Genomic DNA, 24,986 nt, shown 5'->3' with positions numbered 1-24,986 from the left:
CTTCCACTACACACCACAAACCCCCATTACACCACAAACCCTTCCTAACACACCTCAAACCCCTCCTAACACACCCCAAACCCCTCCTAACACTCCCCAAACCTCTCCCATTACACCCCAAACCCGTCCTAACACACAACAAACCCTTCCTAACACACCCCGAACCCCTCCTAACACACCCCAAACCCCTCCCAGTACTCTCCAAACCCCTCCCACTACACCCCACACCCCTCCCACTACACCCCAAACCCCTCCCACTACACCCCAAACCCTTCCTAACACACCCCAAACCCCTCCCAGTACACCCCACACCCCTCCCACTACACCCCAAACCCTTCCTAACACACCCCAAACCCCTCCCAGTACACCCCACACCCCTCCCACTACACCCAAACCCCTCCTAACACACCTCAAACCCCTCCCAGTACTCTTCAAACCCCTCCCATTACATCCCACACCCCTCCCACTACACACCAAACCCCTCCCACTACACCCCAAACTCCTCCCAGTACTCTCCAAACCCCTCCCAGTACACCCCTCAAACCCCTCCCACTACACCCCACACCCCTCCTAACACACCTCAAACCCCTACCAGTACTCTCCAAACCCCTCCCAGTACACCCCATACCCCTCCCAGGACACTTCAAACCCCTCCCACTACACCCCAAACTCCTCCCAGTACACTTCAAACCCCTCCCAGTACATCCCACACCCCTCCCACTACACACCAAACCCCTCCCAGTACACCCCAAACCCCTCCTAACACACCCCAAACTCCTCCCAGTACACTTCAAACCCCTCCCAGTACTCCCCAAACCCCTCCCACAGCAATGGGTTTTCAGTCTGAGTAACCAGAGTTTTGACTACCAAGTGTAAACACGCAGTTAAAATCTGATCAGGATACAATCCAGGTACTAGTCACACGAAGTGACTAGGTGTGAACAGGGTCTGAGAGGAAGCACCATGAAAAGGGCAAATACAAAACAGATCGGTGAATATGGAAATAGTTTGTTGACAAACCTCAACATTAATATCAGTCCTCTGCTTTTCGAAATTTCATTTCTTACTTATGGACTCTGCTTTTTGGATCTCAAAACGTTTGGCCCTGTTCTGATGCCATACAGGTATACACACAAAGGTTTACACACACTGTCTGCTGAATGCACCTTCGAGGGTTTAATAAAAATAGAGTGCCAGTGTGAACGCTACGTACTGGATCTGGGCCTGGACACACTGGAGAACTTGGGCCAGGGCACGGTTCTGTTGGACTCAGTACTGTTGTGTGTGGAGCTGAGGCTGGCTGCACCTTATGTTTATTCCTTATATATCAGCCTTAAAGACTGATCTAGCTTCGGAATTGCTTAAGTGTGTCCCATAAAACTCCTCAGACATTTCACTGATCTGAGGGAACACTGTCAGGTATTTCCCAAAGAGACTGAGGTTTTGTGGCTGTAATGAGCTTCGCTGAAAAAAGTGTTCACTGAACGCTGCTATTTGAGAGCCGCCTTAATGGCTTTTACAATAAACGCGATGGAAACTAAAGGAGCAAGAGAGAAAAAATAAACCTGACCACAGAGGAGAAATGTGTTCTTTTAGAAGAGCGCTGAAAAAAAGCAGGAGCAATCTTAGGGGAAATATCTGAGTTAAGATGGTCTTATGCGTCCGGTCACTGGCCTCTAGTGTGATCACTAACTGAGTCCAAGCACAGAACCGGACCGTCTCACTCGCTGTAAACAAACACACAGGGGTCACTCTGGTCCAGCGCTGAGGGCAGAGTTCACTGAGACCTTCGTTTAAATGTGTGACTGCTCAGATCCATAAAGACGTCTATACCTGCCGTTATATAAGACATAAGAAACATAACTGAGCGTGTAATCTATAAATCATTAAAGCATGTGAAAGTGCCCAGAGTCACTGCCGTCAACACGACTTCAAATAAGCCACAAAGTTCAAACAAGACAAAAGCGCCTTTATTCTAAATAAAATGCCACCACCTCATGATGTAAGTGTGTTTGGGTCCTGAAAATTAAACGCAGTGTGAGCACTGGCCAGCGGGGGGAGTGGGGAGGGAGGGACAATCGTGATCGGCCACGGAACAAGACAACAGTGAGTACACACTTAAAATAACCTTAATGAGAGAAACTGGGTCCAGAGGGAGAAAGAGAGAGGGGGGGGAGAGAGAGAGAGAGAGAGAGAGAGGGGGAGAGAAAGAAAATGAATAAAAAATGAGACAAAATTGAGATAGTACAGCAACAGAAAACGAGAAAGGAGACTGTGGAAAAAGAGAATAAGAACTGGGAAAGGAGAAAGAGAGGGAGAGAGAAAAACAAAGGAAAAGCAGAAGAGACAGAGAGAGAACTGAGAAAGAAAATAGAAAAAGAAAGGAAACATAAAACTTGAGAAGGACAAATATAGCAGAAAGTGTAATAGAATAGAAGACAAAAAAGAGAGGTGATTGAAGAGTGTGTGTGTGGGGGGGGGGGAGACGGATGGATAGAGAGAGAGAGAGGTTATGGCATTTTTCATGAAGGTGTGATGAGTGAGTCGGTGTCATTACCACACGGAGAGGGTCGCTGAGGCGGTCAGCGCCATAACGAAAAAGGCGGAGCAATGCAGCGCTGAGATGGGGGCAGGGAGCATGATTGATGGCAGAAGTCTCCGCCCACAAGCTGAAAAAACAGAAAGCGTCCGGTCCTCACAGACCACAGCAACGACATCACTGCACAGAGACAGAGAGAGAGAGATTATGAGTGTGTGTGTGTGTCCGTATCCAGGCTTCAGTCATCTCAGTCATCTCAGATGTGTTTATAGAGCAGTAGATTTCAGATAATTTTAAAATGAAGGTATTAACTATTTTAATAAACAATAAAAAATAAAATCAACACTATACATGACATTCATCTAAAAACACAACATAAACGCAGCAGTGCCTTCTCATTGACTCACTCCTGAAACATCTGCATAAATTAGGGCATGCTAATGCAAATATGCAAAAGTGGCAGTAGTGGGTGGAGCTTGATTTAATGCGTTGAAGCTGATTCATCAACAGCGCTTAGCTCTCCACTTGTTTCCATGATGTAGAGAGGTTTGAGGAACGTTTGCCAGTATGAGGTGGCAGAGACAGATTGTTAGGTACATCGGTCACATGTCCATACTGTCCACCGTGTGCTTACCTGCTCCCCGTAACCATGGTGATGCGGCTGGGCAGAACCACGTCCCACTCTCGCCCATCCCTGCTGCACCGGACCTGGCTGATTCGAGCTCCGGCAACAATGAAGACCTCATTCTCCACCTCCAGGTACAGGACAGGTTCCGTACCCACCTGTGCGAGCACACACACACACACACACACACACACACACACACACACACACACACACACACAGGGAGAGAGACAAGCTAATCAGTCTCATACACACACGCACAAACAGAAGGCTCCTTCTCCTCAAGGCATAAGCAACCACAGATATCAACAAGTCTTGTGTTGTTCTGAATGTAACTGAAGCTCTTTCTGGGTATCGCACAAAGCAGGACTTCAGAGTTAGAGCCAGATCCAGAAACAGCACCCCCTTCAACTTGACTTTGGGCTAAAAGCCTGGGTGAGAGGAGAAATTCGTCTTTGTGGAATACACCTCAGCTCTTGATGCTGAGCACTATGCTGTACGACACACACACACTGTTCAGTCCTGCGCTACAGCAGCCTCTGGTCAGTAGTCGGTAGCTGCAAGGCCACCATGTCACTGTAAATACACTGTAACACTGTAAGAACTTCAATCCACATATTTTCTATAGCCCTTAAACCTACTGTAACTTGTTTAAACAGAGGTATAATATGTCCCCTTTAAAATGGGACTGGGCTTTAAATGAATGATTCAAATCAATAAAACAAGTCTCAATTTAAGAAACAATTTTAATTAAAGAGAAAATCCTTATTATGAAATAATGAATATGATTCAAAGTCATAGTAAAAGGTGCACAGTGAAAGTTTTGATTACAGTAGTGTGTGTGTGTGTATATACCTGTGTGCTGAATGAGTTCTGTAGTGTGTGTGTGTGTGTGTGTACCTGTGTGCTGAATGAGTTCTGTAGTGTGTGTGTGTGTACCTGTGTGCTGAATGAGTTCTGTAGTGTGTGTGTGTGTGTGTGTATACCTGTGTGCTGAATGAGTTCTGTAGTGTGTGTGTGTGTGTACCTGTGTGCTGAATGAGTTCTGTAGTGTGTGTGTGTGTGTGTACCTATGTGCTGAATGAGTTCTGTAGTGTGTGTGTGTGTGTATACCTGTGTGCTGAATGATTTCGTTTGTGTGTGTGTACCTGTGTGCTGAATGAGGTCTGTAGTGTGTGTGTGTGTGTGTACCTGTGTGCTGAATGAGGTCTGTAGTGTGTGTGTGTGTGTGTGTACCTGTGTGCTGAATGAGGTCTGTAGTGTGTGTGTGTGTGTGTGTGTGTGTACCTGTGTGCTGAATGAGGTCTGTAGTGTGTGTGTGTGTGTGTGTGTGTGTACCTGTGTGCTGAATGAGTTCTGTAGTGTGTGTGTACCTGTGTGCTGAATGAGTTCTGTAGTGTGTGTGTGTACCTGTGTGCTGAATGAGTTCTGTAGTGTGTGTGTGTGTGTGTACCTGTGTGCTGAGTGAGTTCTGTAGTGTGTGTGTGTATACCTGTGTGCTGAGTGAGTTCTGTAGTGTGTGTGTGTATACCTGTGTGCTGAGTGAGTTCTGTAGTGTGTGTGTGTGTGTGTATACCTGTGTGCTGAATGAGTTCTGTAGTGTGTGTGTGTGTGTGTTTGTGTGTATACCTGTGTGCTGAGTGAGTTCTGTAGTGTGTGTGTGTGTACCTGTGTGCTGAATGAGTTCTGTAGTGTGTGTGTGTATACCTGTGTGCTGAATGATTTCTGTAGTGTGTGTGTGTGTGTGTGTACCTGTGTCCTGAATGAGTTCTGTAGTATGTGTGTGTGTGTACCTGTGTGCTGAATAAGTTCTGTAGTGTGTGTGTGTGTGTGTACCTGTGTGCTGAATGAGTTCTGTAGTGTGTGTGTGTGTACCTGTGTGCTGAATGATTTCTGTAGTGTGTGTGTGTGTACCTGTGTGCTGAATGAGTTCTGTAGTATGTGTGTGTGTGTACCTGTGTGCTGAATGAGTTCTGTAGTGTGTGTGTACCTGTGTGCTGAATGAGTTCTGTAGTGTGTGTGTGTACCTGTGTGCTGAATGAGTTCTATAGCGTGTGTGTGTGTACCTGTGTGCTGAATGAGTTCTGTAGTGTGTGTGTGTGTGTGTGTGTATACCTGTGTGCTGAGTGAGTTCTGTAGTGTGTGTGTTTGTGTGTGTACCTGTGTGCTGAGTGAGTTCTGTAGTGTGTGTGTATACCTGTGTGCTGAGTGAGTTCTGTAGTGTGTGTGTGTGTACCTGTGTGCTGAATGAGTTCTGTAGTGTGTGTGTGTGTGTGTATACCTGTGTGCTGAATGATTTCTGTAGTGTGTGTGTGTGTGTATACCTGTGTGCTGAATGAGTTCTGTAGTGTGTGTGTTTGTGTGTACCTGTGTGCTGAGTGAGTTCTGTAGGGTGTGTGTGTGTGTGTGTGTATACCTGTGTGCTGAGTGAGTTCTGTAGTGTGTGTGTGTGTACCTGTGTGCTGAATGAGTTCTGTAGTGTGTGTGTGTGTGTGTGTATACCTGTGTGCTGAATGATTTCTGTAGTGTGTGTGTGTGTGTGTGTGTGTGTACCTGTGTGCTGAATGAGTTCTGTAGTATGTGTGTGTGTGTGTGTACCTGTGTGCTGAATGAGTTCTGTAGTATGTGTGTGTGTGTGTACCTGTGTGCTGAATGAGTTCTGTAGTGTGTGTGTGTGTGTGTGTGTACCTGTGTGCTGAATGAGTTCTGTAGTGTGTGTGTGTACCTGTGTGCTAAATGAGTTCTGTAGTGTGTGTGTGTGTGTGTATACCTGTGTGCTGAATGATTTCTGCAGTGTGTGTGTACCTGTGTGCTGAATGATTTCTGTAGTGTGTGTGTGTGTGTGTACCTGTGTGCTGAATGAGTTCTGTAGTGTGTGTGTGTGTGTGTGTGTGTGTACCTGTGTGCTGAATGAGTTCTGTAGTGTGTGTATACCTGTGTGCTGAATGATTTCTGCGGTTTGTGTGTGTGTGTGTGTGTGTGTGTGCGTACCTGTGTGCTAAATGAGTTCTGTAGTGTGTGTGTATACCTGTGTGCTGAATGAGGTCTGTAGTGTGTGTGTGTGTGTGTGTGTGTGTGTGTGTACCTGTGTGCTGAATGAGGTCTGTAGTGTGTGTGTGTGTGTGTGTGTACCTGTGTGCTGAATGAGTTCTGTAGTGTGTGTGTACCTGTGTGCTGAATGAGTTCTGTAGTGTGTGTGTGTACCTGTGTGCTGAATGAGTTCTGTAGTGTGTGTGTGTGTGTGTATACCTGTGTGCTGAGTGAGTTCTGTAGTGTGTGTGTGTATACCTGTGTGCTGAGTGAGTTCTGTAGTGTGTGTGTGTATACCTGTGTGCTGAGTGAGTTCTGTAGTGTGTGTGTGTGTGTGTATACCTGTGTGCTGAATGAGTTCTGTAGTGCGTGTGTGTGTGTACCTGTGTGCTGAATGAGTTCTGTAGTGTGTGTGTGTGTGTGTTTGTGTGTATACCTGTGTGCTGAGTGAGTTCTGTAGTGTGTGTGTGTGTACCTGTGTGCTGAATGAGTTCTGTAGTGTGTGTGTGTGTATACCTGTGTGCTGAATGATTTCTGTAGTGTGTGTGTGTGTGTGTGTACCTGTGTCCTGAATGAGTTCTGTAGTATGTGTGTGTGTGTACCTGTGTGCTGAATAAGTTCTGTAGTGTGTGTGTGTGTGTACCTGTGTGCTGAATGAGTTCTGTAGTGTGTGTGTGTGTACCTGTGTGCTGAATGATTTCTGTAGTGTGTGTGTGTGTGTGTGTGTGTGTGTACCTGTGTGCTGAATGAGTTCTGTAGTATGTGTGTGTGTGTACCTGTGTGCTGAATGAGTTCTGTAGTGTGTGTGTACCTGTGTGCTGAATGAGTTCTGTAGTGTGTGTGTGTACCTGTGTGCTGAATGAGTTCTATAGCGTGTGTGTGTGTACCTGTGTGCTGAATGAGTTCTGTAGTGTGTGTGTGTGTGTGTGTGTATACCTGTGTGCTGAGTGAGTTCTGTAGTGTGTGTGTTTGTGTGTGTACCTGTGTGCTGAGTGAGTTCTGTAGTGTGTGTGTATACCTGTGTGCTGAGTGAGTTCTGTAGTGTGTGTGTGTGTACCTGTGTGCTGAATGAGTTCTGTAGTGTGTGTGTGTGTGTGTGTATACCTGTGTGCTGAATGATTTCTGTAGTGTGTGTGTGTGTGTATACCTGTGTGCTGAATGAGTTCTGTAGTGTGTGTGTTTGTGTGTACCTGTGTGCTGAGTGAGTTCTGTAGGGTGTGTGTGTGTGTGTGTGTATACCTGTGTGCTGAGTGAGTTCTGTAGTGTGTGTGTGTGTACCTGTGTGCTGAATGAGTTCTGTAGTGTGTGTGTGTGTGTGTGTATACCTGTGTGCTGAATGATTTCTGTAGTGTGTGTGTGTGTGTGTGTACCTGTGTGCTGAATGAGTTCTGTAGTATGTGTGTGTGTGTGTGTACCTGTGTGCTGAATGAGTTCTGTAGTATGTGTGTGTGTGTGTACCTGTGTGCTGAATGAGTTCTGTAGTGTGTGTGTGTGTGTGTGTACCTGTGTGCTGAATGAGTTCTGTAGTGTGTGTGTGTACCTGTGTGCTAAATGAGTTCTGTAGTGTGTGTGTGTGTGTGTATACCTGTGTGCTGAATGATTTCTGCAGTGTGTGTGTACCTGTGTGCTGAATGATTTCTGTAGTGTGTGTGTGTGTGTGTACCTGTGTGCTGAATGAGTTCTGTAGTGTGTGTGTGTGTGTGTGCGTACCTGTGTGCTAAATGAGTTCTGTAGTGTGTGTGTATACCTGTGTGCTGAGTGAGTTCTGTAGTGTGTGTGTGTGTACCTGTGTGCTGAATGAGTTCTGTAGTGTGTGTGTGTGTGTGTGTATACCTGTGTGCTCAATTAGTTCTGTAGTGTGTGTGTGTACCTGTGTGCTGAATGAGTTCTGTAGTGTGTGTGTGTGTGTGTACCTGTGTGCTGAATGAGTTCTGTAGTGTGTGTGTGTGTGTGTGTACCTGTGTGCTGAGTGAGTTCTGTAGTGTGTGTGTGTACCTGTGTGCTGAATGAGTTCTGTAGTGTGTGTGTGTGTGTGTGTACCTGTGTGCTGAATGAGTTCTGTAGTGTGTGTGTGTGTGTGTGTGTACCTGTGTGCTGAATGAGTTATGTAGTGTGTGTTTGTGTGTGTGTGTGTGTGTGTGTGTGTGTACCTAAGTGCTGAATGATTTCTGTAGTTTGTGTGTGTGTGTGTACCTGTGTGCTGAATGAGTTCTGTAGTGTGTGTATATCTGTGTGCTGAATGATTTCTGTAGTTTGTGTGTGTGTGTACCTGTGTGCTGAATGAGTTCTGTAGTGTGTGTGTGTGTGTGTGTATACCTGTGTGCTGAATGAGTTCTGTAGTGCGTGTGTGTGTGTACCTGTGTGCTGAATGAGTTCTGTAGTATGTGTGTACCTGTGTGCTGAGTGAGTTCTGTAGTGTGTGTGTGTGTGTGTGTGTGTATACCTGTGTGCTGAGTGAGTTCTGTAGTGTGTGTGTGTGTACCTGTGTGCTGAATGAGTTCTGTAGTGTGTGTGTGTGTGTGTGTGTATACCTGTGTGCTGAATGATTTCTGTAGTGTGTGTGTGTGTGTGTGTGTACCTGTGTGCTGAATGAGTTCTGTAGTATGTGTGTGTGTGTACCTGTGTGCTGAATAAGTTCTGTAGTGTGTGTGTGTGTGTACCTGTGTGCTGAATGAGTTCTGTAGTGTGTGTGTGTGTGTACCTGTGTGCTGAATGAGTTCTGTAGTGTGTGTGTGTGTATACCTGTGTGCTGAATGATTTCTGTAGTGTGTGTGTGTGTGTACCTGTGTGCTGAATGAGTTCTGTAGTGTGTGTGTACCTGTGTGATGAATGAGTTCTATAGCGTGTGTGTGTGTACCTGGGTGCTGAATGAGTTCTGTAGTGTGTGTGTGTGTGTGTGTGTGTATACCTGTGTGCTGAGTGAGTTCTGTAGTGTGTGTGTTTGTGTGTGTACCTGTGTGCTGAGTGAGTTCTGTAGTGTGTGTGTGTGTGTGTATACCTGTGTGCTGAATGAGTTCTGTAGTGTGTGTGTGTGTACCTGTGTGCTGAATGAGTTCTATAGCGTGTGTGTGTGTACCTGTGTGCTGAATGAGTTCTGTAGTGTGTGTGTGTGTGTGTGTGTGTATACCTGTGTGCTGAGTGAGTTCTGTAGTGTGTGTGTTTGTGTGTGTACCTGTGTGCTGAGTGAGTTCTGTAGTGTGTGTGTGTGTGTGTATACCTGTGTGCTGAGTGAGTTCTGTAGTGTGTGTGTGTATACCTGTGTGCTGAATGAGTTCTGTAGTGTGTGTGTTTGTGTGTACCTGTGTGCTGAGTGAGTTCTGTAGGGTGTGTGTGTGTGTGTGTGTATACCTGTGTGCTGAGTGAGTTCTGTAGTGTGTGTGTGTGTACCTGTGTGCTGAATGAGTTCTGTAGTGTGTGTGTGTGTGTGTATACCTGTGTGCTGAATGAGTTCTGTAGTGTGTGTGTGTGTGTGTGTACCTGTGTGCTGAATGAGTTCTGTAGTGTGTGTGTGTACCTGTGTGCTAAATGAGTTCTGTAGTGTGTGTGTGTGTGTGTATACCTGTGTGCTGAATGATTTCGGCAGTGTGTGTGTACCTGTGTGCTGAATGATTTCTGTAGTGTGTGTGTGTGTGTGTACCTGTGTGCTGAATGAGTTCTGTAGTGTGTGTGTGTGTGTGTGTACCTGTGTGCTGAATGAGTTCTGTAGTGTGTGTATACCTGTGTGCTGAATGATTTCTGCGGTTTGTGTGTGTGTGTGCGTACCTGTGTGCTAAATGAGTTCTGTAGTGTGTGTGTATACCTGTGTGCTGAGTGAGTTCTGTAGTGTGTGTGTGTGTACCTGTGTGCTGAATGAGTTCTGTAGTGTGTGTGTGTGTGTGTGTGTATACCTGTGTGCTGAATGATTTCTGTAGTGTGTGTGTGTGTGTGTGTACCTGTGTGCTGAATGAGTTCTGTAGTATGTGTGTGTGTGTACCTGTGTGCTGAATAAGTTCTGTAGTGTGTGTGTGTGTACCTGTGTGCTGAATGAGTTCTGTAGTGTGTGTGTGTGTACCTGTGTGCTGAATGAGTTCTGTAGTGTGTGTATACCTGTGTGCTGAATGATTTCTGTAGTGTGTGTGTGTGTGTGTGTGTGTGTACCTGTGTGCTGAATGAGTTCTGTAGTGTGTGTGTACCTGTGTGCTGAATGAGTTCTGTAGTGTGTGTGTGTACCTGTGTGATGAATGAGTTCTATAGCGTGTGTGTGTGTACCTGTGTGCTGAATGAGTTCTGTAGTGTGTGTGTGTGTGTGTGTGTGTGTATACCTGTGTGCTGAGTGAGTTCTGTAGTGTGTGTGTTTGTGTGTGTACCTGTGTGCTGAGTGAGTTCTGTAGTGTGTGTGTGTGTGTGTGTGTGTGTGTATACCTGTGTGCTGAGTGAGTTCTGTAGTGTGTGTGTGTGTACCTGTGTGCTGAATGAGTTCTGTAGTGTGTGTGTGTGTGTGTGTGTGTACCTGTGTGCTGAATGAGTTCTGTAGTGTGTGTGTGTACCTGTGTGCTAAATGAGTTCTGTAGTGTGTGTGTGTGTGTGTGTACCTGTGTGCTGAATGAGTTCTGTAGTGTGTGTGTTTGTGTACCTGTGTGCTGAATGAGTTCTGTAGTGTGTGTATACCTGTGTGCTGAATGATTTCTGCGGTTTGTGTGTGTGTGTGTGTGTGTGTGTGTGTGTGTGTGTGTACCTGTGTGCTGAATGAGTTCTGTAGTGTGTGTATGTGTGTGTGTGTATACCTGTGTGCTGAATGAGATCTGTAGTGTGTGTGTGTGTGTGTATACCTGTGTGCTGAATGAGTTCTGTAGTGTGTGTGTGTGTGTGTGTGTACCTGTGTGCTGAATGAGTTCTGTAGTGTGTGTGTGTACCTGTGTGCTAAATGAGTTCTGTAGTGTGTGTGTGTGTGTGTATACCTGTGTGCTGAATGATTTCGGCAGTGTGTGTGTACCTGTGTGCTGAATGATTTCTGTAGTGTGTGTGTGTGTGTGTACCTGTGTGCTGAATGAGTTCTGTAGTGTGTGTGTGTGTGTGTGTGTGTACCTGTGTGCTGAATGAGTTCTGTAGTGTGTGTATACCTGTGTGCTGAATGATTTCTGCGGTTTGTGTGTGTGTGTGTGTGTGTGTGTGTGTGTGTGTGTGTGTGTGTGTGTATACCTGTGTGCTGAGTGAGTTCTGTAGTGTGTGTGTGTGTGTGTGTGTATACCTGTGTGCTCAATGAGTTCTGTAGTGTGTGTGTGTACCTCTGTGCTGAATGAGTTCTGTAGTGTGTGTGTGTACCTGTGTGCTGAATGAGTTCTGTAGTGTGTGTGTGTGTGTGTACCTGTGTGCTGAATGAGTTCTGTAGTGTGTGTGTGTGTACCTGTGTGCTGAGTGAGTTCTGTAGTGTGTGTGTGTACCTGTGTGCTGAATGAGTTCTGTAGTGTGTGTGTGTGTGTGTGTGTACCTGTGTGCTGAATGAGTTCTGTAGTGTGTGTGTGTGTGTGTGTGTACCTGTGTGCTGAATGAGTTATGTAGTGTGTGTTTGTGTGTGTGTGTGTGTGTATACCTAAGTGCTGAATGATTTCTGTAGTTTGTGTGTGTGTGTGTGTACCTGTGTGCTGAATGAGTTCTGTAGTGTGTGTATATCTGTGTGCTGAATGATTTCTGTAGTTTCTGTGTGTGTGTACCTGTGTGCTGAATGAGTTCTGTAGTGTGTGTGTGTGTGTATACCTGTGTGCTGAATGAGTTCTGTAGTGTGTGTGTGTATACCTGTGTGCTGAGTGAGTTCTGTAGTGTGTGTGTGTGTGTGTATACCTGTGTGCTGAATGAGTTCTGTAGTGTGTGTGTGTGTGTGTGTGTGTGTACCTGTGTGCTGAATGATTTCTATAGTTTGTGTGTGTGTACCTGTGTGCTGAATGATTTCTGTAGTGTGTGTGTTTGTGTGTGTACCTGTGTGCTGAATGAGTTCTGTAGTGTGTGTGTGTACCTGTGTGCTGAATGAGTTCTGTAGTGTGTGTGTGTGTGTGTGTGTGTGTGTACCTGTGTGCTGAGTGAGTTCTGTAGTGTGTGTGTGTACCTGTGTGCTGAGTGAGTTCTGTAGTGTGTGTGTGTTTGTGTGTGTGTATACCTGTGTGCTGAGTGAGTTCTGTAGTGTGTGTGTGTGTGTGTACCTGTGTGCTGAATGAGTTCTGTAGTGTGTGTGTGTGTGTGTATACCTGTGTGCTGAATGATTTCTGTAGAGTGTGTGTGTGTGTGTGTGTATACCTGTGTGCTGAATGAGTTCTGTAGTGTGTGTGTGTGTGTGTGTGTGTACCTGTGTGCTGAATGAGTTCTGTAGTGTGTGTATGTGTGTGTGTGTATACCTGTGTGCTGAATGAGATCTGTAGTGTGTGTGTGTGTGTGTATACCTGTGTGCTGAATGAGTTCTGTAGTGTGTGTATGTGTGTACCTGTGTGCTGAATGAGTTCTGTAGTATGTGTGTGTGTGTACCTGTGTGCTGAATGAGTTCTGTAGTATGTGTGTGTGTGTACCTGTGTGCTGAGTGAGTTCTGTAGTGTGTGTGTGTATACCTGTGAGCTGAATGAGTTCTGTAGTGTGTATGTGTGTACCTGTGTGCTGAATGAGTTCTGTAGTGTGTGTGTGTGTGTATACCTGTGTGCTGAATGAGTTCTGTAGTGTGTATGTGTGTACCTGTGTGCTGAATGAGTTCTGTAGTATGTGTGTGTGTGTACCTGTGTGCTGAGTGAGTTCTGTAGTGTGTGTGTGTGTGTGTATACCTGTGTGCTGAATGAGTTCTGTAGTGTGTGTGTGTGTGTGTGTACCTGTGTGCTGAATGAGTTCTGTAGTGTGTGTGTGTACCTGTGTGCTAAATGAGTTCTGTAGTGTGTGTGTGTGTGTGTGTACCTGTGTGCTGAATGAGTTCTGTAGTGTGTGTGTTTGTGTACCTGTGTGCTGAATGAGTTCTGTAGTGTGTGTATACCTGTGTGCTGAATGATTTCTGCGGTTTGTGTGTGTGTGTGTGTGTGTGTGTGTGTGTGTACCTGTGTGCTGAATGAGTTCTGTAGTGTGTGTATGTGTGTGTGTGTATACCTGTGTGCTGAATGAGATCTGTAGTGTGTGTGTGTGTGTGTATACCTGTGTGCTGAATGAGTTCTGTAGTGTGTGTGTGTGTGTGTGTACCTGTGTGCTGAATGAGTTCTGTAGTGTGTGTGTGTACCTGTGTGCTAAATGAGTTCTGTAGTGTGTGTGTGTGTGTGTATACCTGTGTGCTGAATGATTTCGGCAGTGTGTGTGTACCTGTGTGCTGAATGATTTCTGTAGTGTGTGTGTGTGTGTGTACCTGTGTGCTGAATGAGTTCTGTAGTGTGTGTGTGTGTGTGTGTGTGTACCTGTGTGCTGAATGAGTTCTGTAGTGTGTGTATACCTGTGTGCTGAATGATTTCTGCGGTTTGTGTGTGTGTGTGTGTGTGTGTGTGTGTGTGTGTGTGTGTGTGTGTGCGTACCTGTGTGCTAAATGAGTTCTGTAGTGTGTGTGTATACCTGTGTGCTGAGTGAGTTCTGTAGTGTGTGTGTGTGTGTGTGTATACCTGTGTGCTCAATGAGTTCTGTAGTGTGTGTGTGTACCTCTGTGCTGAATGAGTTCTGTAGTGTGTGTGTGTACCTGTGTGCTGAATGAGTTCTGTAGTGTGTGTGTGTGTGTGTACCTGTGTGCTGAATGAGTTCTGTAGTGTGTGTGTGTGTACCTGTGTGCTGAGTGAGTTCTGTAGTGTGTGTGTGTGTGTGTGTGTACCTGTGTGCTGAATGAGTTCTGTAGTGTGTGTGTGTGTGTGTGTGTACCTGTGTGCTGAATGAGTTATGTAGTGTGTGTTTGTGTGTGTGTGTGTGTATACCTAAGTGCTGAATGATTTCTGTAGTTTGTGTGTGTGTGTGTACCTGTGTGCTGAATGAGTTCTGTAGTGTGTGTATATCTGTGTGCTGAATGATTTCTGTAGTTTGTGTGTGTGTGTACCTGTGTGCTGAATGAGTTCTGTAGTGTGTGTGTGTGTGTGTGTATACCTGTGTGCTGAATGAGTTCTGTAGTGTGTGTGTGTATACCTGTGTGCTGAGTGAGTTCTGTAGTGTGTGTGTGTGTGTGTATACCTGTGTGCTGAATGAGTTCTGTAGTGTGTGTGTGTGTGTGTGTGTGTGTACCTGTGTGCTGAATGATTTCTATAGTTTGTGTGTGTGTACCTGTGTGCTGAATGATTTCTGTAGTGTGTGTGTTTGTGTGTGTACCTGTGTGCTGAATGAGTTCTGTAGTGTGTGTGTGTACCTGTGTGCTGAATGAGTTCTGTAGTGTGTGTGTGTGTGTGTGTGTGTACCTGTGTGCTGAGTGAGTTCTGTAGTGTGTGTGTGTACCTGTGTGCTGAGTGAGTTCTGTAGTGTGTGTGTGTTTGTGTGTGTGTATACCTGTGTGCTGAGTGAGTTCTGTAGTGTGTGTGTGTGTGTGTACCTGTGTGCTGAATGAGTTCTGTAGTGTGTGTGTGTGTGTGTATACCTGTGTGCTGAATGATTTCTGTAGAGTGTGTGTGTGTGTGTGTGTATACCTGTGTGCTGAATGAGTTCTGTAGTGTGTGTGTGTGTGTGTGTACCTGTGTGCTGAATGAGTTCTGTAGTGTGTGTATGTGTGTGTGTGTATACCTGTGTGCTGAATGAGATCTGTAGTGTGTGTGTGTGTGTGTGTACCTGTGTGCTGAATGAGTTCTGTAGTGTGTGTGTGTACCTGTGTGCTGAATGAGTTCTGTAGTGTGTGTGTGTGTGTGTGTGTGTACCTGTGTGCTGAGTGAGTTCTGTAGTGTGTGTGTGTACCTGTGTGCTGAGTGAGTTCTGTAGTGTGTGTGTGTTTGTGTGTGTGTATACCTGTGTGCTGAGTGAGTTCTGTAGTGTGTGTGTGTGTGTGTACCTGTGTGCTGAATGAGTTCTGTAGTGTGTGTGTGTGTGTGTATACCTGTGTGCTGAATGATTTCTGTAGAGTGTGTGTGTGTGTGTGTGTATACCTGTGTGCTGAATGAGTTCTGTAGTGTGTGTGTGTGTGTGTGTACCTGTGTGCTGAATGAGTTCTGTAGTGTGTGTATGTGTGTGTGTGTATACCTGTGTGCTGAATGAGATCTGTAGTGTGTGTGTGTGTGTGTATACCTGTGTGCTGAATGAGTTCTGTAGTGTGTGTATGTGTGTACCTGTGTGCTGAATGAGTTCTGTAGTATGTGTGTGTGTGTACCTGTGTGCTGAATGAGTTCTGTAGTATGTGTGTGTGTGTACCTGTGTGCTGAGTGAGTTCTGTAGTGTGTGTGTGTATACCTGTGAGCTGAATGAGTTCTGTAGTGTGTATGTGTGTACCTGTGTGCTGAATGAGTTCTGTAGTGTGTGTGTGTGTGTATACCTGTGTGCTGAATGAGTTCTGTAGTGTGTATGTGTGTACCTGTGTGCTGAATGAGTTCTGTAGTATGTGTGTGTGTGTACCTGTGTGCTGAGTGAGTTCTGTAGTGTGTGTGTGTGTGTGTGTGTATACCTGTGTGCTGAATGAGTTCTGTAGTGTGTATGTGTGTACCTGTGTGCTGAATGAGTTCTGTAGTGTGTGTGTGTACCTGTGTGCTGAATGAGTTCTGTAGTGTGTGTGTGTGTGTATACCTGTGTGCTGAATGATTTCTATAGTGTGTGTGTGTGTGTATACCTGTGTGCTGAATGTGTTCTGTAGTGTGTGTGTTTGTGTACCTGTGTGCTGAATGAGTTCTGTAGTATGTGTGTGTGTGTACCTGTGTGCTGAATGAGTTCTGTAGTGTGTGTGTGTACCTGTGTGCTGAGTGAGTTCTGTAGTTTGTGTGTGTGTGTACCTGTGTGCTGAGTGAGTTCTGTAGTTTGTGTGTGTGTGTGTGTGTGTGTGTATGTATACCTGTGTGCTGAGTGAGTTCTGTAGTGTGTGTGTGTATACCTGTGTGCTGAATGATTTCTGTAGTGTGTGTGTGTATACCTGTGTGCTGAATGAGTTCTGTAGTGTGTGTGTGTACCTGTGTGCTGAATGAGTTCTGTAGTGTGTGTGTGTGTGTGTGTATACCTGTGTGCTGAATGATTTCTGTAGTGTGTGTGTGTGTGTGTGTATACCTGTGTGCTGAATGAGTTCTGTAGTGTGTGTGTGTACCTGTGTGCTGAATGAGTTCTGTAGTGTGTGTGTGTGTGTACCTGTGTGCTGAATGAGTTCTGTAGTGTGTGTGTGTGTGTGTGTACCTGTGTGCTGAATGAGTTCTGTAGTGTGTGTGTGTGTACCTGTGTGCTGAGTGAGTTCTGTAGTGTGTGTGTGTGTACCTGTGTGCTGAATGAGTTCTGTAGTGTGTGTGTGTGTGTGTACCTGTGTGCTGAATGAGTTCTGTAGTGTGTGTGTGTGTGTGTACCTGTGTGCTGAATGAGTTCTGTAGTGTGTGTGTGTGTGTGTACCTGTGTGCTGAATGAGTTCTGTAGTGTGTGTGTGTGTGTGTACCTGTGTGCTGAATGAGTTCTGTAGTGTGTGTGTGTGTGTGTGTGTGTGTACCTAAGTGCTGAATGATTTCTGTAGTTTGTGTGTGTGTGTGTACCTGTGTGCTGAATGAGTTCTGTGGTGTGTGTATATCTGTGTGCTGAATGATTTCTGTAGTTTGTGTGTGTGTGTACCTGTGTGCTGAATGAGTTCTGTAGTGTGTGTGTGTGTGTGTGTGTGTGTGTGTATACCTGTGTGCTGAGTGAGTTCTGTAGTGTGTGTGTGTATACCTGTGTGCTGAGTGAGTTCTGTAGTGTGTGTGTGTGTGTGTATACCTGTGTGCTGAATGAGTTCTGTAGTGCGCGTGTGTGTGTACCTGTGTGCTGAATGAGTTCTGTAGTATGTGTGTACCTGTGTGCTGAGTGAGTTCTGTAGTGTGTGTGTACCTGTGTGCTGAGTGAGTTCTGTAGTGTGTGTGTGTGTGTGTGTGTATACCTGTGTGCTGAGTGAGTTCTGTAGTGTGTGTGTGTATACCTGTGTGCTGAATGAGTTCTGTAGTGTGTGTGTGTGTGTACCTGTGTGCTGAATGAGTTCTGAAGTATGTGTGTGTACCTGTGTGCTGAGTGAGTTCTGTAGTGTGTGTGTGTGTGTGTGTGTGTACCTGTGTGCTGAATGAGTTCTGTAGTGTGTGTATACCTGTGTGCTGAATGAGTTCTGTAATGTGTGTGTGTGTGTGTGTATACCTGTGTGCTGAATGAGTTCTGTAGTGTGTGTGTGTGTGTACCTGTGTGCTGAATGAGTTCTGTAGTATGTGTGTGTGTGTACCTGTGTGCTGAATGAGTTCTGTAGTATGTGTGTGTGTGTACCTGTGTGCTGAGTGAGTTCTGTAGTGTGTGTGTGTGTGTATACCTGTGTGCTGAATGAGTTCTGTAGTGTGTGTGTGTACCTGTGTGCTGAATGAGTTCTGTAGTGTGTGTGTGTGTGTATACCTGTGTGCTGAATGAGTTCTGTAGTGTGTGTGTGTGTGTGTATACCTGTGTGCTGAATGATTTCTAGTGTGTGTGTGTGTGTATACCTGTGTGCTGAATGAGTTCTGTAGTGTGTGTGTGTGTGTACCTGTGTGCTGAATGAGTTCTGTAGTATGTGTGTGTGTGTACCTGTGTGCTGAATGAGTTCTGTAGTGTGTGTGTGTACCTGTGTGCTGAGTGAGTTCTGTAGTTTGTGTGTGTGTGTGTGTGTGTATGTATACCTGTGTGCTGAGTGAGTTCTGTAGTGTGTGTGTGTATACCCGTGTGCCGAATGATTTCTGTAGTGTGTGTGTGTGTGTGTGTGTATACCTGTGTGCTGAATGAGTTCTGTAGTGTGTGTGTACCTGTGTGCTGAATGAGTTCTGTAGTGTGTGTGTGTGTATACCTGTGTGCTGAATGATTTCTGTAGTGTGTGTGTGTGTGTACCTGTGTGCTGAATGAGTTCTGTAGTGTGTGTGTGTGTGTGTGTGTGTGTGTGTACCTGTGTGCTGAATGAGTTCTGTAGTGTGTGTGTGTGTGTGTGTACCTGTGTGCTGAGTGAGTTCTGTAGTGTGTGTGTGTGTGTGTGTACCTGTGTGCTGAATGAGTTCTGTAGTGTGTGTGTGTGTGTGTGTACCTGTGTGCTGAATGAGTTCTGTAGTGTGTGTGTGTGTGTGTACCTGTGTGCTGAATGAGTTCTGTAGTGTGTGTGTGTGTGTACCTAAGTGCTGAATGATTTCTGTAGTTTGTGTGTGTGTGTGTACCTGTGTGCTGAATGAGTTCTGTAGTGTGTGTGTGTGTGTGTGTGTGTATACCTGTGTGCTGAGTGAGTTCTGTAGTGTGTGTGTGTATACCTGTGTGCTGAGTGAGTTCTGTAGTGTGTGTGTGTGTGTGTATACCTGTGTGCTGAATGAGTTCTGTAGTGCGTGTGTGTGTGTACCTGTGTGCTGAATGAGTTCTGTAGTGTGTGTGTACCTGTGTGCTGAGTGAGTTCTGTAGTGTGTGTGTGTGTGTGTGTGTGTATACCTGTGTGCTGAGTGAGTTCTGTAGTGCGTGTGTGTGTACCTGTGTGCTGAATGAGTTCTGTAGTGTGTGTGTGTGTGTGTGTATACCTGTGTGCTGAATGATTTCTGTAGTGTGTGTGTGTGTGTGTGTACCTGTGTGCTGAATAAGTTCTGTAGTGTGTGTGTGTGTGTACCTGTGTGCTGAATGAGTTCTGTAGTGTGTGTGTGTGTACCTGTGTGCTGAATGAGTTCTGTAGTGTGTGTGTGTGTACCTGTGTGCTGAATGAGTTCTGTAGTGTGTGTGTGTGTGTGTGTGTGTGTGTATACCTGTGTGCTGAATGATTTCTGTAGTGTGTGTGTGTGTGTATACCTGTGTGCTGAGTGAGTTCTGTAGTGTGTGTGTGTGTACCTGTGTGCTGAATGAGTTCTGTAGTGTGTGTGTGTGTGTGTATACCTGTGTGCTGAATGATTTCTGTAGTGTGTGTGTGTGTGTGTGTGTATACCTGTGTGCTGAATGAGTTCTGTAGTGTGTGTGTTTGTGTGTACCTGTGTGCTGAGTGAGTTCTGTAGGGTGTGTGTGTGTGTGTGTATACCTGTGTGCTGAGTGAGTTCTGTAGTGTGTGTGTGTGTACCTGTGTGCTGAATGAGTTCTGTAGTGTGTGTGTGTGTGTGTGTATATACCTGTGTGCTGAATGATTTCTGTAGTGTGTGTGTGTGTACCTGTGTGCTGAATGAGTTCTGTAGTATGTGTGTGTGTGTGTACCTGTGTGCTGAATGAGTTATGTAGTGTGTGTGTGTGTGTGTGTGTGTGTGTACCTGTGTGCTGAATGAGTTCTGTAGTGTGTGTGTGTACCTGTGTGCTAAATGAGTTCTGTAGTGTGTGTGTGTGTGTGTGTGTACCTGTGTGCTGAATGAGTTCTGTAGTGTGTGTGTTTGTGTACCTGTGTGCTGAATGAGTTCTGTAGTGTGTGTGTTTGTGTACCTGTGTGCTGAATGAGTTCTGTAGTGTGTGTATACCTGTGTGCTGAATGATTTCTGCGGTTTGTGTGTGTGTGTGTGTGTGTGTGTGTGTGTGTGTACCTGTGTGCTGAATGAGTTCTGTAGTGTGTGTTTGTGTGTGTGTGTGTACCTAAGTGCTGAATGATTTCTGTAGTTTGTGTGTGTGTGTGTGTGTATACCTGTGTGCTGAGTGAGTTCTGTAGTGTGTGTGTGTATACCTGTGTGCTGAGTGAGTTCTGTAGTGTGTGTGTGTGTGTGTATACCTGTGTGCTGAGTGAGTTCTGTAGTGTGTGTGTGTACCTGTGTGCTGAATGAGTTCTGTAGTGTGTGTCTGTACCTGTGTGCTGAGTGAGTTCTGTAGTGTGTGTGTGTGTGTGTATACCTGTGTGCTGAGTGAGTTCTGTAGTGTGTTTGTGTATACCTGTGTGCTGAATGATTTCTGTAGTTTGTGTGTGTGTGTGTACCTGTGTGCTGAATGAGTTCTGTAGTGTGTGTATATCTGTGTGCTGAATGAGTTCTGTAGTGTGTGTGTGTGTGTGTGTGTGTGTGTATACCTGTGTGCTGAGTGAGTTCTGTAGTGTGTGTGTGTATACCTGTGTGCTGAATGAGTTCTGTAGTGTGTGTGTGTGTGTGTGTGTACCTGTGTGCTGAATGATTTCTATAGTTTGTGTGTGTGTACCTGTGTGCTGAATGATTTCTGTAGTGTGTGTGTTTGTGTGTGTACCTGTGTGCTGAATGAGTTCTGTAGTGTGTGTGTGTGTGTGTGTGTGTACCTGTGTGCTGAGTGAGTTCTGTAGTGTGTGTGTGTGTACCTGTGTGCTGAATGAGTTCTGTAGTGTGTGTGTGTGTGTGTATACCTGTGTGCTGAATGATTTCTGTAGAGTGTGTGTGTGTGTGTGTGTATACCTGTGTGCTGAATGAGTTCTGTAGTGTGTGTGTGTGTGTACCTGTGTGCTGAGTGAGTTCTGTAGTGTGTGTGTGTGTGTGTGTGTGTGTACCTGTGTGCTGAATGAGATCTGTAGTCTGTGTGTGTGTGTGTATACCTGTGTGCTGAATGAGTTCTGTAGTGTGTGTGTGTGTGTACCTGTGTGCTGAATGAGTTCTGTAGTATGTGTGTGTGTGTACCTGTGTGCTGAATGAGTTCTGTAGTATGTGTGTGTGTGTACCTGTGTGCTGAATGAGTTCTGTAGTATGTGTGTGTGTGTACCTGTGTGCTGAGTGAGTTCTGTAGTGTGTGTGTGTGTGTGTGTGTATACCTGTGTGCTGAATGAGTTCTGTAGTGTGTATGTGTGTACCTGTGTGCTGAATGAGTTCTGTAGTGTGTGTGTGTACCTGTGTGCTGAATGAGTTCTGTAGTGTGTGTGTGTGTGTATACCTGTGTGCTGAATGATTTCTATAGTGTGTGTGTGTGTGTATACCTGTGTGCTGAATGTGTTCTGTAGTGTGTGTGTGTGTACCTGTGTGCTGAATGAGTTCTGTAGTATGTGTGTGTGTGTACCTGTGTGCTGAATGAGTTCTGTAGTGTGTGTGTGTACCTGTGTGCTGAGTGAGTTCTGTAGTTTGTGTGTGTGTGTGTGTGTGTGTGTATGTATACCTGTGTGCTGAGTGAGTTCTGTAGTGTGTGTGTGTATACCTGTGCGCTGAATGATTTCTGTAGTGTGTGTGTGTGTGTGTGTGTGTGTATACCTGTGTGCTGAATGAGTTCTGTAGTGTGTGTGTGTACCTGTGTGCTGAATGAGTTCTGTAGTGTGTGTGTGTGTGTGTGTGTGTGTATACCTGTGTGCTGAATGATTTCTGTAGTGTGTGTGTGTGTGTGTGTGTGTGTATACCTGTGTGCTGAATGAGTTCTGTAGTGTGTGTGTGTACCTGTGTGCTGAATGAGTTCTGTAGTGTGTGTGTGTGTGTACCTGTTTGCTGAATGAGTTCTGTAGTGTGTGTGTGTGTGTACCTGTGTGCTGAATGAGTTCTGTAGTGTGTGTGTGTGTGTGTACCTGTGTGCTGAATGAGTTCTGTAGTGTGTGTGTGTGTGTGTGTGTGTGTGTGTGTGTGTGTACCTAAGTGCTGAATGATTTCTGTAGTTTGTGTGTGTGTGTGTACCTGTGTGCTGAATGAGTTCTGTGGTGTGTGTATATCTGTGTGCTGAATGATTTCTGTAGTTTGTGTGTGTGTGTACCTGTGTGCTGAATGAGTTCTGTAGTGTGTGTGTGTGTGTGTGTGTGTGTGTGTGTATACATGTGTGCTGAGTGAGTTCTGTAGTGTGTGTGTGTATACCTGTGTGCTGAGTGAGTTCTGTAGTGTGTGTGTGTGTGTGTATACCTGTGTGCTGAATGAGTTCTGTAGTGCGCGTGTGTGTGTACCTGTGTGCTGAATGAGTTCTGTAGTATGTGTGTACCTGTGTGCTGAGTGAGTTCTGTAGTGTGTGTGTGTGTGTGTGTGTGTATACCTGTGTGCTGTGTGAGTTCTGTAATGTGTGTGTGTATACCTGTGTGCTGAATGAGTTCTGTAGTGTGTGTGTGTACCTGTGTGCTGAATGAGTTCTGAAGTATGTGTGTGTACCTGTGTGCTGAGTGAGTTCTGTAGTGTGTGTGTGTGTGTGTGTACCTGTGTGCTGAATGAGTTCTGTAGTGTGTGTATACCTGTGTGCTGAATGAGATCTGTAGTGTGTGTGTGTGTGTGTGTATACCTGTGTGCTGAATGAGTTCTGTAGTGTGTGTGTGTGTGTACCTGTGTGCTGAATGAGTTCTGTAGTATGTGTGTGTGTGTACCTGTGTGCTGAATGAGTTCTGTAGTATGTGTGTGTGTGTACCTGTGTGCTGAGTGAGTTCTGTAGTGTGTGTGTGTGTGTGTGTGTATACCTGTGTGCTGAATGAGTTCTGTAGTGTGTATGTGTGTACCTGTGTGCTGAATGAGTTCTGTATTGTGTGTGTGTGTGTATACCTGTGTGCTGAATGATTTCTATAGTGTGTGTGTGTGTGTATACCTGTGTGCTGAATGAGTTCTGTAGTGTGTGTGTGTGTGTGTGTGTGTGTGTACCTGTGTGCTGAGTGAGTTCTGTAGTGTGTGTGTGTGTGTGTGTGTGTGTGTGTACCTGTGTGCTGAGTGAGTTCTGTAGTGTGTGTGTTTGTGTGTGTACCTGTGTGCTGAATGAGTTCTGTAGTGTGTGTGTGTGTGTGTGTGTGTACCTGTGTGCTGAGTGAGTTCTGTAGTGTGTGTGTGTGTACCTGTGTGCTGAATGAGTTCTGTAGTGTGTGTGTGTGTGTGTGTATACCTGTGTGCTGAATGAGTTCTGTAGTGTGTGTGTGTGTGTACCTGTGTGCTGAGTGAGTTCTGTAGTGTGTGTGTGTGTGTGTGTACCTGTGTGCTGAATGAGATCTGTAGTGTGTGTGTGTGTGTGTATACCTGTGTGCTGAATGAGTTCTGTAGTGTGTGTGTGTGTGTACCTGTGTGCTGAATGAGTTCTGTAGTATGTGTGTGTGTGTACCTGTGTGCTGAGTGAGTTCTGTAGTGTGTGTGTGTATACCTGTGTGCTGAATGATTTCTGTAGTGTGTGTGTGTGTGTGTGTATACCTGTGTGGTGAATGATTTCTGTAGTGTGTGTGTGTGTGTGTGTACCTGTGTGCTGAATGAGTTCTGTAGTGTGTGTGTGTGTGTACCTGTGTGCTGAATGAGTTCTGTAGTGTGTGTGTGTGTGTGTGTGTGTGTGTGTACCTGTGTGCTGAATGAGTTCTGTAGTGTGTGTGTGTGTGTGTGTATACCTGTGTGCTGAATGATTTCTGTAGTGTGTGTGTGTGTACCTGTGTGCTGAATGAGTTCTGTAGTGTGTGTGTGTGTGTGTGTGTGTGTGTACCTGTGTGCTGAATGAGTTCTGTAGTGTGTGTGTGTGTACCTGTGTGCTGAATGAGTTCTGTAGTGTGTGTGTGTGTGTGTGTACCTGTGTGCTGAGTGAGTTCTGTAGTGTGTGTGTGTGTGTGTGTGTACCTGTGTGCTGAATGAGTTCTGTAGTGTGTGTGTGTGTGTGTGTGTACCTGTGTGCTGAATGAGTTCTGTAGTGTGTGTGTGTGTGTGTGTGTACCTGTGTGCTGAATGAGTTCTGTAGTGTGTGTGTGTGTGTGTACCTGTGTGCTGAATGAGTTCTGTAGTGTGTGTGTGTGTGTGTGTGTGTGTGTGTGTGTACCTAAGTGCTGAATGATTTCTGTAGTTTGTGTGTGTGTGTGTACCTGTGTGCTGAATGAGTTCTGTAGTGTGTGTGTGTGTGTGTGTGTGTATACCTGTGTGCTGAGTGAGTTCTGTAGTGTGTGTGTGTATACCTGTGTGCTGAGTGAGTTCTGTAGTGTGTGTGTGTGTGTGTATACCTGTGTGCTGAATGAGTTCTGTAGTGCGTGTGTGTGTGTGTACCTGTGTGCTGAATGAGTTCTGTAGTATGTGTGTACCTGTGTGCTGAGTGAGTTCTGTAGTGTGTGTGTGTGTGTGTGTGTATACCTGTGTGCTGAGTGAGTTCTGTAGTGCGTGTGTGTGTACCTGTGTGCTGAATGAGTTCTGTAGTGTGTGTGTGTGTATACCTGTGTGCTGAATGATTTCTGTAGTGTGTGTGTGTGTGTGTGTACCTGTGTGCTGAATAAGTTCTGTAGTGTGTGTGTGTGTGTACCTGTGTGCTGAATGAGTTCTGTAGTGTGTGTGTGTGTACCTGTGTGCTGAATGAGTTCTGTAGTGTGTGTGTGTGTGTGTGTGTGTGTATACCTGTGTGCTGAATGATTTCTGTAGTGTGTGTGTGTGTGTGTGTGTGTGTGTACCTGTGTGCTGAATGAGTTCTGTAGTATGTGTGTGTGTGTGTGTACCTGTGTGCTGAATGAGTTCTGTAGTGTGTGTGTACCTGTGTGCTGAATGAGTTCTGTAGTGTGTGTGTGTACCTGTGTGCTGAATGAGTTCTATAGCGTGTGTGTGTGTACCTGTGTGCTGAATGAGTTCTGTAGTGTGTGTGTGTGTGTGTGTGTATACCTGTGTGCTGAGTGAGTTCTGTAGTGTGTGTGTTTGTGTGTGTACCTGTGTGCTGAGTGAGTTCTGTAGTGTGTGTGTGTGTGTATACCTGTGTGCTGAGTGAGTTCTGTAGTGTGTGTGTGTGTACCTGTGTGCTGAATGAGTTCTGTAGTGTGTGTGTGTGTATACCTGTGTGCTGAATGATTTCTGTAGTGTGTGTGTGTGTGTGTGTGTGTGTATACCTGTGTGCTGAATGAGTTCTGTAGTGTGTGTGTTTGTGTGTACCTGTGTGCTGAGTGAGTTCTGTAGGGTGTGTGTG

General features: G+C 45.6%; 1 protein-coding gene across 1 annotated transcript in view; it reads right to left on the bottom strand.

The window, feature by feature from the left end:
- LOC136677324 (protein HIRA-like) overlaps positions 1–24,986 on the bottom strand; it is a 68,573-nt gene that overhangs the window by 19,086 nt on the left and 24,501 nt on the right. Inside the window, exons 18-19 of the mRNA XM_066654839.1 lie at positions 3,174–3,322; positions 2,558–2,719 (exon numbers count right to left, since the gene is read on the bottom strand). Coding sequence (XP_066510936.1) covers positions 2,558–2,719; positions 3,174–3,322 — 311 coding nt within the window. The remainder of the gene's footprint in view (positions 1–2,557; positions 2,720–3,173; positions 3,323–24,986) is intronic.

The sequence above is a fragment of the Hoplias malabaricus genome, chromosome X2 (assembly GCF_029633855.1).
Source record: "Hoplias malabaricus isolate fHopMal1 chromosome X2, fHopMal1.hap1, whole genome shotgun sequence".
Taxonomy (NCBI): domain Eukaryota; kingdom Metazoa; phylum Chordata; class Actinopteri; order Characiformes; family Erythrinidae; genus Hoplias; species Hoplias malabaricus.
Note: the sequence above shows the minus strand (reverse complement) of the source record. Positions and strands in the feature narration are given on the sequence as shown.